The 15400-nt window shown below is 36.8% G+C and overlaps 1 protein-coding gene and 1 long non-coding RNA gene across 3 annotated transcripts; both read left to right on the top strand.

Annotated features, from left to right (window-relative positions):
• The first annotated feature begins 919 nt into the window (after nt 1-919).
• LOC110674500 lies at nt 920-1317 on the top strand. The gene is made up of 2 exons (XR_002498923.1): nt 920-1099; nt 1141-1317. It is a non-coding gene; the product is annotated as an uncharacterized LOC110674500 (long non-coding RNA).
• Nucleotides 1318-4058: 2741 nt separating this feature from the next.
• LOC5564041 (probable glucosamine 6-phosphate N-acetyltransferase) lies at nt 4059-15070 on the top strand. Of its 2 annotated transcripts, XM_011494914.2 has the most exons (5): nt 4059-4204; nt 4332-4418; nt 9051-9261; nt 14108-14297; nt 14432-15070. In XM_011494914.2, exons 2-5 carry the CDS (start codon nt 4398-4400, stop codon nt 14646-14648), a joined length of 639 nt encoding a protein of 212 aa, XP_011493216.1. In that variant the 5' UTR covers nt 4059-4204; nt 4332-4397; the 3' UTR covers nt 14649-15070. The 2 variants fall into 2 exon arrangements, with proteins under 2 accessions (XP_011493216.1, XP_001648374.1); XM_001648324.2 differs by lacking the exon at nt 4059-4204 and having other exon boundaries at nt 4252-4418.
• The last annotated feature ends 330 nt before the right edge of the window (nt 15071-15400 follow it).

Genomic DNA, 15400 nt, shown 5'->3' with positions numbered 1-15400 from the left:
AAGAGTGGCGAGACAATCCTAATCCTCGAGATCAGAAAATTCTGACTCGGCTGAGGATCGGACATACTCGACTTACTCATGGACCGAGGTTCAGGGGCGATACTGCGTACTGACTGGCAGAGTGCGGCGTCGTTGGATCAGTGCGAGAAGTGCTATTCAATGATCGCAGTACTGAAGCGTCAGTGATCAAGCTCATCAGAGCTCTCGGTTACTACGACGCTATTTGAGGGCGGTTTGTTAGTGAGGATCGATGCTACGGCACGTGAGTTGCCGTACTCGACATGGTGCTTCAGGTGGTAGCACCTTGCTTGGAGGTTGGCTCTCCAAGCTAGCGGTATTATTAGAGGTTAGGTATCGAGCCGGCGTGCTCGATAAAGTATTGTGAGCTTCAATACTAATTTTGGAGGTGGTGCTCCAAAAACGAGGTCGAAAAAGAGGGGTCGATGATATGGCACGTGAGTTGCCATACTCGACAGGTATTGTACACGGCAATATCTATTTGGAGGTGGTGCTCCAAAAACGAGGTCGAAAGAGGGGTCGATGATATGGCACGTGAGATGCCATACTCGACAGGTATTGTACACGGCAATACCTATTTGGAGGTGGTGCTCCAATTAAGCGGTACGTTGAGGTGTCGATGCCACAGTTAGTTGAGCTGCTGTGCACGACAAGGCTTGCTAATGGCAATGCCTAGCTAGGAGGTTGGTAACTCCTAGCATTTGAAGTTGAACTTGAAAGAAAATGACAATTGGGTTATGTCATAAGTTCTCTAAGCTCGACGGGTCATTCTATCAGAAAAAGATCGCCGACTTGCCCAGTCTTTTCGGCCCTTTGGAAGTGGAAACCCAGCTTGCCGGTCCAGGAAGAATATTGAAATCATGATGCATTAAAGGCATAGGAATAGTTAGAGTATAAAAAGTTACAAGAGGTTTAATAGGTACAAGAGGTTAAGAGGAGAGGATGCGCGGGGGCGTCGGTGCAACTCGTCATCAAACTATGAGGCCCATGATCAGGCCCACCGCGCCCAAAGTCTATCTACTGTCGGTGTGTTACCCAAATTGTGCTGTCACGAATGACCTTCCCTTGCTACGGCAATCAGGTTAAAGTAACATTAATAGAATTAAGCACAGCTTCGAACAGGTTAAAGTGACATTAATAGAATTAAGCACAGCTTCGAACCTATGGCTCAATACTAGTTCGACCGGACTTTGGTATAACGCTACGTTCGTTGGATTATGCCTGAACGCCTCTAAGGTCGTAACCAAACCGAGCTGATAGTGTCCCCTTATAGGTCGTCGGTGATCATGTGGCAAAAAACCTACAAGACCTGCTAGCGTCATATCGTTTGTAGAACATATGTGAGACATGAATCCTCGGTAATGCCATCCTTAATCATTGAAATCATTGTTTCGAAAAGTTGACAAATGTACACATAAGGATAACAAACAATAGTCCTCAGGGTGGTATCCAAAGTATCTTTAAAGAGTACTGGTAGAAAGAGTACTTTCAATGGAAATATGTGATGTGACAACTGCGGTGGCATTCAGTTGAACCGTGAAACGGAATGTTTTGTCTAAAATAGTAATCATTGATCCCTAAATCTCAAAACATGTTTGAAAATGTGAAATCATAAAAGCTGATGATACTTTAGTTTTTAAATTAAATTTAAAACGTGCTACGATGAATTTCAACATCGGGAACATAAAGGACAAAAAGGGTTTTGGCAGTTTGAGATATTTTGAAACTATATAGGATAGGTGTACCAGTTAGAGCTATAGTGGTTCCCTATTTCGCCATATGTAAAAATTGAATTGTTATACAATTTTGAATTGTTCCGTACATTTTAGTAGTTCGATATGATTGTTAAAACATGCAAAACGATTCAAAATGTGAAATTGTACATTCGGCCAAAAAGGGAATGACTATGGCCATAACTAGTAACCATTAACCTACACATTGGAATTGCTTTCAAACAATGATCATTCAGAAATTTTGTAAATTTATCAGCCATTTCATGAAAAACCGATCTAGTGGGTCACCGAATTCCGTGAAAATTTGTTATTTTGTTCCGTATCTGAAATGACGTGTTTCTGGGTTTTTTTATTAGAGTGACCATTTCCGAAATAGGGTGACCAGAAAAATCGCAATTTTGCTTAATTTTTATTTTAAGAAAAATCATAACTTTTGAACCGTTCGACCGATTTTCAATCTTTTTGGACGAAATGAAAGCTAAAGATTTTGACTTTTCAGGAACAATATAAAATTTCACAAAAACTGTTTTTTCACATGAAAAAATAATCGTTTATTTCCGTTGTTTTCGTGTTTTGAAGGCCTCGGGACCAAAGGCTATTGCTGTTCTCATTTTTTCTTGAAAGTTCAGAAAATTTTACGTTTACTGTCGAATTTTCAGCGATGTATGTTTTTTAGTTTTAGAGATATATTGTTTTGAAAATCAAAAATCAGTCTTTTTTCATCGGCACACACTGTAGGTTTCACCACACCAGATTTTTTATTTTTTTAAATATCAATACATGAAAAACCGGAAATTTATGATATTTTTTCATGTGAAAAAACAATTTTTGTGAAATTTTATATTTTTCCTGAAAAGTCAAAATCTTTAGCTTTCATTTCGTTCAAAAAGATTGAAAATCGGTCGAACGGTTCAAAAGTTATGATTTTTTTTAGAATAAAAATTAAGCAAAATCGCGAATTTTCTGGTCACCCTATTTCGGAAATGGTCACCCTTATAAAAAATCCAAAAACACGTGTATCCTAATTTCAGATAAGGAACAAAATATTAACGTGAACACAATTTTCACGGAATTCGGTGACCCACTAGATCGGTTTTTCATGCAATGGCTGTTATATTAAACATGCAGTTTAAGAAATTTCGTCATTTTTTTTTCGAAAAAGTTTTGGGAGGCCAAGTACATGTTTCACGGTTGGGGAGAGGGGGATGGCTTAGTCCTCCCCTGTCCATCTCTTATTTACGCCATTAGTTGCACAAAAGTTGAACTAATAATGTATTTTATAAAACGATATCTTCATAACTCGTTAGTCCCTTTAGTCTCAAGTTACAGAGAGTTGATTGTCCTTCCTCACGAAAACTACAGTTAACCGTTCGAAAGTCATTGGTCCATAACTTGATGTAGTCTCAAGAAATAATATTAAAAATAAATGATCACGGCTACTTCATATGTATAATGATCCCATAAAACAGGTATCCAAAGCACTTCTTATCAATTACTCGTATATCCTATGATATCATATATCATATGGTCTCCTCAATATCGACTCATGTAGGATTTATTAATTTACAATGGACCAATGCACGAGTTCACTCGTTGACGTTTGAGCGGTGCCGTGTTATTTATGTGACCATGGAAACGAATGAATTTGGCACCGCTCAAACGTCAAATTCATGAACACTTGCATCGGTCCATTGCGTTTAATATTTACATAAATATATGGTATACATTTGGATTCACCGGCAAATAGTTTCATCCAATTCCCCTATCTTAAACGAATGAATACTGTTCGTTCAGTCTTAAGGTGAAACAGTTTGGAATCAACTTCTAAGATTGCACTAAAACTTCAAAGGCACAAATCTCGCGAACAAGCATCCCACAACAGTGCACTTTTTTATTTTGGCTTTGGGCACTAGCAGAAAGCTTAAAATAAGAAGATCAGGAACGTTTGCCAACTATTTCGCCAGTTTTGTGCCTTTAAAAACGTGAGTAGGGGTAGAAGTCGGCCATTGTGCCGGCCATCTTTAGATTCCGAGATATTTCACCTTAAATGAGTGGTCGTATTTTGTTCCTGATTCTGTCTGCTCTAAGTATTCGTCGAACTCAACATTCACTTTCGCCTGTACGATTGAATTCTCTCATAGGCCAGGGGAAGTGGTTCACCTAGAGTGAATTTCTGTCAAAGAAAAAGTAGATTTTGTATGAGATTTGACAGAAAAATGAATGACAAGTTCATCCACTTCTCCTGGCCTATTTCTATCCTTATCGGATCTTATGCTGTTCCGAGCACAGGTGTACATTCCTCCACGCTGGCACGCCTCAGTCACTCACTGGCTGGCACGCCAGCCTGACAGTCTTTGAAGCTGTCCAATACATAATAGATAAAATTGTTATTAAACACGCATTTATTTATTGTACATCGTAAAAAGTGACTATTGCCATCTACAACAGTGATAGTAAGCGGTTTCTTTTACTTTTATTATGTGGTGATCAGACTGAAGTGTCTGAAGTTAAGCGCCATTCAGTCACTAAGTCACCTTCAATCAAGAACACCCTTTCATTTGCTAATACGAGTTGTTATAGTTGCAGTGCTCGACGTTGATTGATTTAATCTACTTCTCGTCACTCGTGGCTGGGGTATTCGCAAGGATGGGTGCCTCACATCCCGAGGTAAGTTACTGGCATCGGTGACCGTGAAGATTCTAAGTTTGTTTTAGGATTTATCAAGTGGTGGCGGCTGCAAACGTGGCATCCATCCGAAACAAGACACTTTTTACGCTCCAATTTCACACCCCTACGATGTGAAACCGGTCATTCATGCACATTGTCGAAAACTGGTTGCATGTCCACCAGTACCTAATTGGCAAACTGGTATATTGATAATGCCATGGATTTGTTGTGGTAATTACAAAAGTCGCACCAAAAGAGAGTGGTCGACGCGTTGGTGCTTTGAATTACAATCGAACCGGCAAATGCGGAAGTGTATACACCTTTTCACGGTGCTCCCCAGACCGATTTTATCAGTAAAAAAACTCCGTCAAATCTACACTCACCAGTCGTTTTCTATGGCTTACTTGCATGTCCGAAAAAATATCTCGGAGCCCGTTTTGAAGGTACAGTCGCTCAACAGTTATAAAACGCACACAGATACGAATCAGCGTTGGATTGAACGGAGAATATCTATCAAATAGAGTTACAAGGGCCTTCTTAGCCGAGAGGTTAGAGTCCGCAGCTACAAAGCAAAGCCATGCTGAAGGTGTCTGGGTTCGATTCCCGGTCGGTCCAATGGAAATTTTCTTGACTTCCCTGGGCATAGATTATAATCAGTATCAGTGTTTATATGCTTTTTTTATGTCTAGAAGAGCATTGGATGATAACTAGAAGCTTCTGCAGGATTTTTGTCTGGTTTTAAAATTGGTACAACCTTAGGATTTTTTTCCATTTGTCAGGAAAATATGCTAATTGAAAACATTTGTTAGATATATAAACTAAGAATGATAAGCTACTTTCTGGAAGTTTCTTGATGAGGATGTAGACAATTCCATTATCGCCAGGAGCTTTCATATTTTTGATTTTTTTAATAAAAGTTCTCACTTCTTCCAAATCAGTCTCCCAGGCATTTTCGAAAACGTTCTCTTGATTTGATTGAGAATATTTCGAAGCCCTGAGTATGATTTTCAATTGGACTAGTAAGTTCTAAATTAAAATTGTGCGCGCTTTCAAACTGCATAGCAAGTTTTTAAGCTTTTTCACAATTAGTTAGTAATAATTTGTTTCCTCTTTCAATGCCGGTATTAGCTTCTGAAGTTTTTTTCAAAATTTCTAAAAGGGCTTAGAGCCAGGGTTCAATAGAGAAATTTTATTTTCGAAATTTTTATTTTTTAAATTTGAAAAACGTTTCTTGATTTCTTTCTGCAAATCTTGCCATATAATTTACATAGCAGGATCGCGAGTGCGTTGAAATTGCCTTCTCCTCACGTTTTTAAGACGGATCAAGAGTTTAAGATCATCGTTTATAATCACGGATTCGAATTTTACTGCACATTTTGGAATTGCAATGCTCCTGGCTTCAACAATGGAATTTGTTAAGGTTTCAAGAGCATTGTCAATATCAAGTTTTGTTTGTAAAGAAATGATAACACCAAGATTAGAGTCAATATATGTTTTATATATGACATGATCAGAATCAAAATCAGCATGAGTAAATTTTTGCAAGTCAGTTTGGAGCAAATTAACTTGCTGTCCAGAGCATTGAAAAGGCAAATAGGCAGCTATGAAAGTATATTTACCAGACTGTGTTTCAACAGAAACACCTAAAGTTTCAAAAACTTTAGTTTCAAATGACGAAAACAGTTGATGTTTTATACGCCTATGAATGATGATTGCAACTCCCACACATGTTCCATCAAGTCGATCATTACGATAAACAAAAAAGATAGGATCGTTTTTTAGTTTGGATCCAGGTTTTTAATATGTTTCAGTAATAACTGCTATATGCACGTTATTAGCTGTAAGAAAATTAAACAGCTCGTCCTCTTTACCATTCAAAGAACGAGCATTCCAATTTAAAATATTTAAATTATTATTTAGATCCATTAGAAAAACGTAATCCAATAACAATTTGATTAGCAAATTTTACACCGACTTGGACTGCTTCAGTCATAGTGGTGGCTTTGAACATTGCATCAATCATTAGATTCAATTATTCAGTTAGAAAATTAAAATCAGAGGCAGACATATTATTTAAAGTGGGTACATTTGATGATTTTCCATTAGAATTTTCGATATACGATGAGGCGGAGTAGGAGTTACCTGTGGCGGTAGGGTTTTTTTTCCATTTGATTTGAAACAAGTAGAATGGGTACTCATAGAACGAATAGGAGAGGAGTTACCTGCTACGATATCGGCAAAGGATTTTCCGTGGGTAGATACATTCGCCCAAAAATTTGACTTATGATTGCCCCCGCAATTGGCGCATATGAACTTATCGGTATCTTCCTTCGCTGGACAGACGTCCTTAGCGTGAGAAAAACCTCCGCAAATCATGCATTTAGCATCCATGCGGCAATATTTTGTACCATGACCCCACTTTTGGCACAGACAACACTGAGTGGGGTTCTGGTAATTTCCTCCAGGTTTCTGGAAATGTTCCCATGTCACACGGACATCAAACATAAGTCTAGCTTTTTCTAAAGCTTTAATACCATGCCCACACAGTTACGGATCACCCACAGTGACGGATCACTTTGGCGTTCAACATCGGATAACTCGCTCAAAACATAAAAGTTCACGTAAAATATATTTTTCCCATGTTATACTATTTGTCTTCTACCATTTGTAGTGTTAAGCACAACGTTCAACCGCTAAATAGCGGAGTATTTGACAAATGTTTAGTTGGTACCACACAGCTATCATTATATGTTCGTTTTCTGTAAGAAGTGCCGTCAGCATTCATAAGCTCCCACAGCTGTGCACAGGTGGTAAAATTCAAATGTAAAATTCAAATTTATACTCATTCGTTTCGATTGAGTATGAATCCATCTTTGGAAAACATTTTTCTCGATTGTTGATTCTAAATATCGAATATTAGCACTTCTAACTAGTGATCCATAATATGGATCAGGAAATGATTGTTTACCACGGTTATGGATCACTTCCAGAGAATCTAGATTTCTGCCATTTTAAGCATTGGATTCGACATTTTCAGACAATAGCACTAAGGATAAAACTAATAAAACATCAAGGTTTGTAAATTTCATTTTTTAGCCGACAAAAATGGGTGAAAAAATTGGTGTTGAGCGAAAACAGTACATGTCTCAGTTATTACAATGCAGCATCACAAACAAAAGGCATTTTACCCTTGTTTCCAGCTCGAACACTGCTATTTTTTGCAGTAATATATGACGCATTGTTAACTTTCGTCAAAACATGCAATACATATGCATTGAGTTGAAAATCTCTTGATTTTGCGCACTGATCCGTAATATGTCACAATTTGATCCATAATATGAACGTTGATCCATAATATGGTTTTCAGAAACCGATACAATTTTTAATTTTTATGCAATCCTATGTAAACATTATACTCAAAATTGTTTACTAACCGAAGTTCTAATTTGAAACGATTCGATTCGTGCTTTTAAATTACCATTTTACGTTTTCCATGTTGTTTTATTGAATTTTATAGGTTGGACTCCACACTATTTGAACTATAACTGTGGGGTCATGATCTTTTTTGTTAAAGTGAACTAAATAGTATTCTTGAGAAAGCCCTTTCCGAACAATGCCAGATTGGGATTTTTTCATAATGATTACTTGGACTGAGGAAAATCCAAGTAAATCATTTATTCCATTTTTGATCTCTTCAGGTGACTTATAGTCACTTGAGGGACCTTTCAAGACGACTTTGAACAAACGTTCAGTTTTGTCGACATAAGTAAAGAATTTGTGCTTCTTCGCTTAAAGATGTTTGAGAAGAAGATCGCGATCTTTAAGAGTTTCCGGCAAAACGCGACAGTCTCCTTTCTTTGTGATTTGGAAGGAGACCTTGATTCCCCTAATGAAGTTCTTGATCTCCTGCCTAAATCCCCCAAATTCGGAACAACTGACCATGATAGACGGCACTCTTTGCTTCCTCACTTGAATCAAAGAGCCTGGGCTAGAGACTGCTTCGATTTGGTGTTCGGAAAATTTGTCTAGAGCATCGAACTGATTGATTGCTCATTTCGATGCAATTATCAACATTATCCTTTTCACCCTTGGAAGAAAGTTGGCATTCCGGAGAAACGTCCTTTCTTTCATTCTTGCCACGTTTAGTGACAGTTTTAAATCCCACTTTTTTGGAAGTGGGATAAACGAAAGAAGACGTGAATAGGTTTTTTTCCCAAGACGGTGTCCAAGAAGGATTACCACCGCTAGCTTTCGCCAACGGGTCCAGCTTAACTTCACAGGTACAGTACGCGAACGATGATAGTGTGAACTGGGCGACGGATTTTAAAGAAAATTGTATTAAATGTTACGTCAGTTTGTCTGTACTCATATCATCAAAAAGGCGTAACCTCCAAACGAGCCCGACGATTGTTTTTAGAATTTTGGCCAGACATGCAACTTAGCCATAGCAAACGACTGGTGAGCACAGATTTGTTTCTGATAACAACGGTCTGGGGAGCACCGTGGCTTTTTGCACGGTTATATAGAGCTTACAAGCTTACAACATTGAGTTAATGCTCGCTTAACAGCCGGGTAAACTTTCAAGGTCACAGCAAAAATCATAACTATGTGCTTTTTTCCTTTTTCCAATAGCAAGAACTGTCGCTTTACGACCGGTCGTTACTGCTGGACTTGGACTTTTCGCGGTCACCTGCGAAGTTTAGTCCGCCGATTTCGGCCGCTAATCCCGGTGAACCATGGATGAAGGTGCGGCCATTGCAGAGCGGAGACTTCCACCGCGGTTTCCTGCAGATCTTGTCCCAGCTAACCTCAGTAGGCGATGTGTCGTTGGCGCAATATCTGAGTGAGTTATATGTTTGAAAAGTCTTATATTAACCGCTTGAAATGTACATCAGTTCAGCTATTGCCGCTATTGCACATCAAATGTTAGTCGATTAAAGATCAATTTTAAATCAAAACCTTCTTTCAAGCATTACTTCAAAAGTATGGTAAAAGAATTTCCATGAATGGAATCAATGGTACTTTCAGAACACGAGCGCCATAATTCCGTTATTTTTAAATGTAGTTCTATTAAAAAAACCCTAAATGGATTAAGTCCTACAATATTCCAGTATTCCATTTCTTCCAAAAGTTCGTTCTAAGATCTTTTTTTTTGTTTTTACTTTTGAATTACATTTTTTTTTTCTAAAAAACAATCTTTTTCAGGATACTTGCATTACATAACATACACCCTAATTATTTTATTATTAATCTAGGAATCCACTTGAACATGTTTTAGATTAACACAGGCTTTTATTTTCTACACACAAATTCGGGAATCGACATCGGTAAACGGTTTCGCCAAGAATCCAATAGCTGATATCTCGGTAAATATTTACCGAATCTCGGTAAATTTCTTACCGAGATCTAAGTAAACGTTTACTGAATCTCGGTAACTTTCACCGGGTTCTCGTTAAAAAAATTAGATTGCCCCAATCTCGGTAAAACAAGTACCGAGATTCGGTATTGAAAATTATCGAGTTCTCAATTGTTGGGTTCTCGGCGATTCGTTTTGCTAAAGTTGGTGAAATAATTTAAGTGTGTAGGATTTTTTAGAAATCACATAGAGTTTGCAATTTATACACTTTCTACTAGAAGTTTTGTCCAATGTGTATTATTTAATATCTCCAAAATTATCTCGAGAGCATTATCTATAAATTATTCTTTCCTTTTTATGATTTTTTCTAGTTGTCTTTCCAAACACTCTTCTTGAAATACGCCTGGATATCACTATTGCATCGCGTCCCAAGATTATTCTTTTAATACTATGAGGATGAGATGAACCAATTTATCGACAAATTCTACTTGAAATAGCTTTCAGATTTAGAGATTCCTTTAGTAAATAAGTATTCTAATAGGAGATTCATCACAGACAAATAGACGTAACACTTAGAACAAATCTTGAAAAAAATCATCTCCACGAAGACGATTTGATGAAACAAAAATGAACACCTTTAAACGTTATAGAGATTTTTCTAGCAAACTTTTGGTGCAATAATGTTTGGCGGAATTTGTTGGCGCAAAAATTCGATATTTTTGTTTTGCAAGATTCCTGTCGGAATGATCGAAGTTTTTTACTGTATATCTGAATGCACAAGGGGTAGCTCATCTGGAGAAATTTCTATGCGACTTTGCTTCCAATATATCTTGCAAAGTTAGTGGCATTCCTTTGGACGCAATTACAGTTGGGATTCAGGAAGGTATCTATTTCAGAAAGAATTTCTTATAAAGCTATTTTGGAACTTCGGAAAATAAGACCTGCCGAGCGTATTTCTTAATTTCGTCTGAAATTTATAAGAAAATGCTTGATTTTCTTCCGATAGCAAAGGTAATTGAAGAGCATTCAAATCAATGTTGGTTAAATATTTTCAAGAATATCAATGACAAAACTTAAGCTCTGGCCAAAAGTCAGTCTACTATCTAATTATCCACGAAAAGATTGCTACGAGATAATTACAAAAAAGAGTCTCATACGGAGATTGTCCAGGTTGTTATGTTGTTAGTTAGATTTCAGAACACAAATGTTCGAAAATCAGATTATTATGGCAGTACACGTTACTTAGCAAAATTGTGATGAATATATAGACACAAATTACGAGACAAAAACTATGAAATATGTAGTTATTCTACATAAGATTTACTTATTAGAGCAGAGAGAATAGAAACAACGAAACAAATCTCAAATTATGTACAATTTGTATTTGAAACAAATGACGAAATTCGAAAAATAGACCATTATAAATACAGTTTACGTTTGTAATGTAATGTTTGCATCAAATTCAATAAAACAAGTTTTTTTTTTTTCATTAAAAAATCAGAGCTTTTTTATCAACAGGGTCATAGAACCCTGTCCAAATTTTAGTACCAAGCGCTTAGGCACAGACAAACAGACGTAACAAATTTAATCAAAATCCATCGCCCAGTTTAAACCATTATCATCTGGTGATCATGTTGCCAGTGTTGGGAAACTCGTGAGTACTCACTGAAAACTGCAAACTCACTCGCGAGTATGAGTTGTACAGCTTGAACTCTCGCGTGAGTATACTCAGGCGTGAGTTCAAGCTGTACAACTCATACTCGTGAGTGAGTTTTTGACTAGCGCTAACTCACTCGTGAGTAATTTTACTCACTTCAAGTGTTGTAAATGTTCTAAAAGCTTGCGTATGGCTCATATTAATGATAGGTAATGAGTAAGGTGTTCTTGTTGCGGCCTTATTCAAATGAAAAGATGGAAATTTAATTGTTTAAACTATTTATAATTTTAGATCAGTACATTAGATCCGCATGGCATCCGTTACCTTATAAATTTCACGAATGAAGAATGATTCAACTTGTCATTTTTCGAGCTGATTTTTTCATCGATGGGGTGATATGAGCACCCTACTTTTTATTGTGAATTCATCTCATAGATTCTCTACTCACTAAATACTCCAAAAGATTAAGCAGCTAAAAGATTAAATTTAAAAAATATATATAATTGTCAGTTTGTGTCCATAAACCGGTGTTCTAAAGTACACACTAGTCAGGTATAATTTACTTCTTTTAACTGATGCATACCATATGTGCAATTTAAACACGTATTAGAAAATCGTTTTTATTGCTGATTTCTGCTTCAACTTCTTTAATTTTACCACGAACAGAGATGCTTAGGATTACGAAGCTTCTTTGTGTGTCATATACTTAGTGAAAAAGTAGATATAATCAGCCCAGAAACAGTTCTTCAGAATGTTTTAAAATTACACACTTGATGTGCTGGTTCAGCTTGGTATTGTTCGCATCGTACTCAATATTGTTTAACTTCGTTTTGGCTTGTATTGGGTTTCGTCGCACAACCTTTCATTTTGATGAAAATTAGATGATCATCTCTATGGTGCATGAACCTACGACCCTAGTTTGGATCATGTCTCAAGAATTCATAACACGCATAGCAAAGTTATCTCAGCATCTATTTATTAGGTAAAATAATCATTTTAAATTAAATTGAACTCAAAACTTAAGGTTTTTTTTTCTCCGTATTGAGAATTACTTAAATAAGCGGTATTACGTACAAGTATACTAAAACAAAAGGATCATAGCACAACCGCAATAATTAAAACCTGAGACAGAGACAAGACAATATGTATCTGTATTTCGTGCCAAAACGAATCAACCTCAGATTGGTTCGCCGAACAGCGTTTCCAGTAATGATTTGTACGGCAATATCAGCAATCATTTCTTCTGTGCTTAGCCTTTTTCGCTCTCCTTTTCAATTTTTAATTATGCGCACCAGTTTTCTGGCAACACAAAGAACAGACAAAAGGAAAAGTAAACTAACAAGAAGCCAAGTATCACATATTGTCAAAGTCGTTAAAATCAGCAGCCAATCGAGCATTACACTTGTCAAGCATCTTCAAATAGCATCATATGAAATGGGCAAGATGTCAATCGTAGACAAACTTTATGTATAACACTTTTACTTATATTTCTATTAAAATTTTATTGTCAGTAAAAAAAGTTTCAGTATTGTTTTATGTCGCTATACGAACGAAATTGGTGTGGGAAATATTAGAACACAAAAATACTTTCGTCATTATTACTTGTTGAACCATGTTTAAAAAGTTACTCTAAATTCAGTAATGTTTAAACACCCATACTAAAAAATGCATATCACAATACAGAAGTCGACAGCAGCTGTAAACATACATGAATTATTATTTATATTTAAAGTCTTTCACCTAGAACAAAACATACTAAAGTACAATTTAATTTTGCTTCGGGATTTGGTTACTCACCATACTCACAAAGAGTAACTTACTCACTCACCCGAGAGTAATGACGTCATACTCACTGCGAGTATTACTCTTTACGTGAGTAATACTCGCAGTGAGTTATGACGTCATACTCTCGCGTGAGTAAGAGTAAGGAATGAGTAACTCACAGCGAGAGTATTACTCGCAAACGAGTAAGAGAGTGAGTAATTTTTAACTCGCGAGCACGAGTTTCCCAACGCTGCATGTTGCAGGAAAAACCACAGAGAACAGGCATGGAGGCTCGAACGAAATTTCATCAATACCATGTGTAAAGGTTCGAATCAACCATCAGCAGCGCTAGCGACAAGTGGCAATTTTCGATACCAACACTAGCGCTGAAGTGTAAAAAGCGGCAATTTCGTAGCCTACTCAATCTGAGGACAGCGCCGCGTAACAGAAGCATAACGACATACTTTAGAATGACCAATACAATGATTTACACACGCGGACGAGTAAAGATGAACGTCTGTTCTCTGTGGAAATACTGTTTCGTGCGAAAAGACCTTCAGATGTCGGTAGAGTGAAACGTCAAACACGAAGCAAAACGATGCGCGCGCCTCTGCTAGTGAGGTTTGTAACATAGCGAATTTAAAATGATCGCTAAATGAGTGGTCGATGGAAATTTCGTCAGTCAGACATTTTGTCAGTTTTTAATATTTACCGAATTTTGTATGACCTGTAACACCTTAAAGACACCCACACACCCCCTTCAGCGTTATGAAATATGTGAATGGGCCCATGTGTTATTCAATAAAAACAAGATTTTATCAAACAAATTTTTTGGGAGATTCCATGAAGAAAATATCAGCATACTCTTGTAGATTTGTCTATCAATTGATTTTATTTTTTTTTTCGTTACAGATCGATTTGCTCAAATGCGTGCAAGTGGAGATTATTACGTGACGGTAATAGTGGATAGTCGTTACGATAAAATCATCGGTAGCGCCACGCTGGTATTGGAGCACAAATTCATTCATGGATGTTCTGTTCGTGGCCGGCTCGAAGATGTCGTCGTGGATGACACATACCGTGGAAAACAGCTAGGAAAACTGTAAGTCAAAACTTTTTCTTATTTTTGGTAAAGTTTGATAAATAGATCTATCATTTAAAAAGTTTGTTTAATCTCCTATATGCCTATCCATTTTTTTTTTTCATTTCACTATTTATTCATTTCACTATTTACAGCATCGTGGTTACGGTCTCACTGCTTGCCCAACGTCTCGGATGCTACAAGATGTCTCTGGATTGCAAAGATAAGCTGATCCCGTTCTACAAATCCATTGGATACGTACTGGAACCAGGCAATTCCAACACGATGAACATTCGCTACGAACAAAGCAATTCAATTTCCGCCAATCGCACAGCTGCAAACGAACCACCGGAAATCATCGATCCATCCTGACAATTAGCCGCCAGTACTGCTACCAAAAAGTCCAAACTGTAAACCATTGCTTTCGAAGAACTTACAGAAAGTCACCAACTTTTCTGTTTCTATGAGCTCTTTAAATTAAAAAAATATCATTTAGTTTATTTGAGAGCCTCGAAGCAATGGAACTTGAAATGCATAATTTATTATTTGGATTTCAATTGGATTTTTTACCACAGCAGTATCTGGCACATAATTGGCACTTTGTTCAACTTTGATTTCAAATTACTATATTGATGCTTGTCTATATACTTTCTGGTGATCGTGTTTCCTTGCCATGCGAATTTGGGTTAAAATGATGTACGTTTATTATGCAATCTAATCAATTAGTTCAAACCGTTTAGCGATTTGTATAAAGTTCAAGAAATAAAGTTTTAATTCATTTTTTTAGACTTAGATCACGTGTTATTCCCAAGTTAATTACGATTTTGACCATCAATTCCAAATAGAATGCTTGAAAGAAATGCATATAAAGCAATTTCGAAGAAATACTTATAGTAAAATATTGAAAAGTTAAGGATCAACACCCCCGAGTTTAAAATCTGTAACAAATTTGTTGTACAAAAACCTCTTAAGGCAATCGATTTCAGAGAAGAAACATCAGTTGCAATGCCATTTATCCATTGATTTTTGTTTTCAGATTGAAACGCCCCACACAAGAGAAATTTTAGTAAATCATGACCAAAATTGTTTTCTGCCTTCAATGGTTTTCTTATGCCCTAATATTG

Source organism: Aedes aegypti, chromosome 1 (assembly GCF_002204515.2).
Source record: "Aedes aegypti strain LVP_AGWG chromosome 1, AaegL5.0 Primary Assembly, whole genome shotgun sequence".
In the NCBI taxonomy this organism is placed as follows: Eukaryota; Metazoa; Arthropoda; class Insecta; order Diptera; family Culicidae; genus Aedes; species Aedes aegypti.
The sequence above is the reverse complement of the archived record's forward strand: the minus strand, read 5'-3'. Positions and strand labels throughout refer to the sequence as shown.

Excerpts from the sequence above, each read along its gene's own strand:
- LOC5564041 (XM_011494914.2), top strand. The coding sequence starts at position 4,398 with ATGGGTGCCTCACATCCCGAG. Across the intron at positions 4,419-9,050 it reads TGGGTGCCTCACATCCCGAG|CAAGAACTGTCGCTTTACGA; the intron begins GTAAGTTACTGG and ends TTTTTCCAATAG. Across the intron at positions 9,262-14,107 it reads GTCGTTGGCGCAATATCTGA|ATCGATTTGCTCAAATGCGT; the intron begins GTGAGTTATATG and ends TTTTCGTTACAG.